At 30.2% G+C, this 3,548-nt stretch overlaps 1 protein-coding gene across 1 annotated transcript in view; it reads right to left on the bottom strand.

Annotated features, from left to right (window-relative positions):
• LOC106467802 (DNA polymerase theta-like) overlaps positions 1 to 3,186 on the bottom strand; it is a 67,919-nt gene extending 64,733 nt beyond the window's left edge. The window contains exons 1-2 of the mRNA XM_022396659.1: positions 3,136 to 3,186; positions 123 to 361 (exon numbers count right to left, since the gene is read on the bottom strand). Of these exons, the coding sequence (XP_022252367.1) occupies positions 123 to 361 (239 nt within the window). The 5' untranslated portion in view covers positions 3,136 to 3,186. The remainder of the gene's footprint in view (positions 1 to 122; positions 362 to 3,135) is intronic.
• Positions 3,187 to 3,548: the final 362 nt, after the last annotated feature.

The raw sequence follows: 3,548 nt of genomic DNA on the forward strand, positions 1-3,548 counted from the left end.
TATTAATATGATTTATTAATACATAAATATTATTTTGATGAATTTTTTTTTAAAATTGAGTGGGGGTGCCATATGGAACTCTTACCTACAGTTCTTACGTGTTTATCTAACATATAATGTACCTAAGAGAATCTCTCAATTTTTGTTCATCCTGTAGACCATCAATAATCTTCTCAATACTTCCATATTTTTCTTGATCATTAGTCAGCTGCTTCTGTGTGCTGCCAAGAGGGCCAGGATTGGACGTGTCACACTGCACTTCATATTGTTCATTGTTTTCACATTTGGTAACATCCGAAGCCAAGTGTCTTAATTCTTTGAATGGTTTTTGATGTTTCCAAGATTTTGTCAATTTTTTCATCTACATATAAAATTAATGTATCATTCGGTGACTTTTGTTCTGCATAAATAAAAATTTGACAATGATGGTTGACAGATGTTAGTAAAACCACATTGGATTTCTTTTGTAACATTCTTATCTAACAATTAAAAATTTAAATGGCCTAAAATATTTTTTATAACAACCATAAAAATGTAACTTTAACAATAGTTTATTCCATTGTTTAAAAGCAAGTATTCTGTTTAATTTGATGTTACACCTGATTAGTAAGTTTTACAAATGTAAATAGGATTATGGATGCACTGTAAGAATGCTGACCAGAACCCATTATTCAGTCAAATATGAGTAGCTCAAGATTTGGTGGTGGGTGTTGATTAGTATTCTTCCTTTAAGGCTGTTGGTTTAAATTTAGGGATGGCTGTGTACAGGCAGCCCTTGTGTTACTTTGCAATGATTTAAAAATAACAAAAAAAGGAAATGCTTTTCTTCTAGCACAACCAGGCAGCAAAATGGTTGAGCATTTTATATGAATGTATTAGTATTTACAAAAGAAAAAGAAAAAAAAACATCAAAGAGGATTATTGAATCTTTCAAACACTTTTGTGACTCACAGTTTGAGAACACCTGTTGTAGATCATGGATAAGTTCATGTACAAGTTTATAAAATTTATGTATTGAAGTGAATGTTTTGTTGATTTTCACCTATTATTGACATATATAATTCACTAGGATTTTAGTATTATGGTCTAAAAATATAGTTAAAAATATTAAGTTTCACTCTTTTTATCATGTATATTGGATAACTAAAGTCTAATACTAGTGTTATTTCAATATATATAAAATATCAAATTAATATTTTAAATTGGATTTTAGAAGAAATATTCAGAAAAGCATTCAAAAATTGATTTCTTAAGATGAAGTACACAAAAAAAGGCTTATAAGTTTTTCCTATAATGGGAAGGAAAAGACATGATAGATTCCCATTCAATATGAACACAAATGTAAAACACTTGTTTATAATCTCAAAGTTTTCATGCCCACTGTTAATGATTGATGTAAATGTAATATCATTGGACATGAACTTGATGAAAGTTCAGGTCTAAATCATCATTCTTTTGCTAACAAGTTAAAGATAGGGGTACTCAAACATTTTCAGTCTGATATGTCCTCTTTTGTGAGGGTGAACATTTAAGACTCCATCATTTGCCAGGTTACAAAAAATGAGAATACTGTCATAAAACAATTATCAGTAAAATAACACAGTTCTACACATAAAATTCATTTTTGAATTATTCCACAACCTTAAAACATTAAATCACAAAACACTACTAGCAATAAAGAGAAAGCATGGCTCCTATTGATAGCATGTCAGGACTCTGAATCTGAGGATTCATGGGTTATATCACAGTGCTGGAAAATAAGTGCTCTTTATTTTAACAAAACTTTAAAATATAAACTAAAAAGGCCAAGGTTAATCACACGGCAACCAAGTATTAAATGAGAGTTTTCATACTAAATAAGAATTAAAATTGGTTTGGCTCCTCCATTGATAACAATTAATACACTGCTCGATTCTTGCAGAAAATATTTTCCTTAGACCCTGCAGTCTGCCATGCAAATGGCAAAAACTTAATAAAAAAAGAAAAAATACATCCTTAGCTTCACAAAAAATGAAAAAAAAATATTAAAAGGATTATTTATTTAAGGTATACCTCATTTCACAATTTAAACTTCTTACTAGATTGTGTCTTATGCTCTACTAACTGGGTTATTTAAGCCAGTGGAATCAAAGGGGTATCTACAAAAAACTCGCTTGCTGCAAGGTTGGCAAGCAATTAGCCCCCTTAACATAAAAATTATGTTCATAAGGTGAAGTATTCAATTACAAAGATTTACAAGAAGGTTTTTGTATATTGATATATTGGGAAAAAAAAGACAAATGATAGATTCTATATCTCCATAAAAACAAGTGTGCAAAATTTATAGTTATAACATCAAGAATTTTTTGCTTCTGCTCATTGTCAACATACAAGTGAGTGATTAACATAAATGATTATTGACACTGAACAAGAATTTTATACGAAATTTGAGTCTACACTTACTTTAAATTTTATTTTAAACCCTATCAAAAACTATTACTATTAGTTTTTCTCTAAAAGTAAAACAAACATAACAAGCAAGTGAAATGAACTTAATTGTTTTAGTTTTACTATCTTAACTTACAGAGCTACACAGGCAAGTTCTGACTCTACCTTTAACTTTAAATGTTTAGGTATAATTATAAACTACCAGACCATGTGCCACTGTTATTTACGAGAACTAAGTAAACGTATAAGGTAGTGTTACTATTGTTAATTGTTAACATAGGCTTTGGTATTTAAACTTTAAAGTTAAAGCTGTATTTAGTTTAACCCAAATAAGTGAAATATCGGGCTAGGTACTTCAAGTACCAAATTGTTAAAAGATTACCTAGCCCGATATTTGGGTAAGATTTAGTTTTAAGCCGATTGATAATTTAAACGTACTCAAAAGTACAGCATTACTAACAACAATTACATTAGGTTTATGTATTTCAACTTTAAAGGCTTAATTAATAGTACTAATACACAGTTCACCAAATTAATTATGTCACTTTATCTTTCACATACTTTAATATCATTAAGTTTCGTATCAATCTAACGAATAAATTTAAATTTAAGCCAAACTTAAATAAGTTTAATAATATTCAGTTTACACTTTTAAAAATTGCGCTTTCTCTCCCCACCCCCCATAAAAAGGTTAGTTGCTATATTTACCAATAGGGAATTAATTATATTTCAGTTTGAATTTCTAGCATGCTATTCGAGAGCTACCTGGTCAAGCGGTTCTTAATTTTGAAGTGATAGACTAGTAAGAGGGCACCTAGTCAACAAAACATGCTGCCGCCAACTCTTGGGCTACTATTTTACCAATGAAAAATCAGACTGACAGCCACATTATTACAACGCCCTCAAGGGTAAAAATGCGAGCATGTTCGGTGACGGAAATCGAATTCACGACCCGCAGGTTGTGAGTCGAGCGTCCTAACCACTAGGCCAAGCCAGGCCCCGGAGTCGCTGGAGACAATGTTTTATTATTCTTATTAATAAAACAATCTTATTATTTAATTTCTGTAGTGCATATTGGTGTATAGAAGACATATTAATACTAGAAATAAACGACATTATAA

Source organism: Limulus polyphemus, unplaced genomic scaffold (assembly GCF_000517525.1).
Source record: "Limulus polyphemus unplaced genomic scaffold, Limulus_polyphemus-2.1.2 Scaffold83, whole genome shotgun sequence".
Classification (NCBI taxonomy): domain Eukaryota; kingdom Metazoa; phylum Arthropoda; class Merostomata; order Xiphosura; family Limulidae; genus Limulus; species Limulus polyphemus.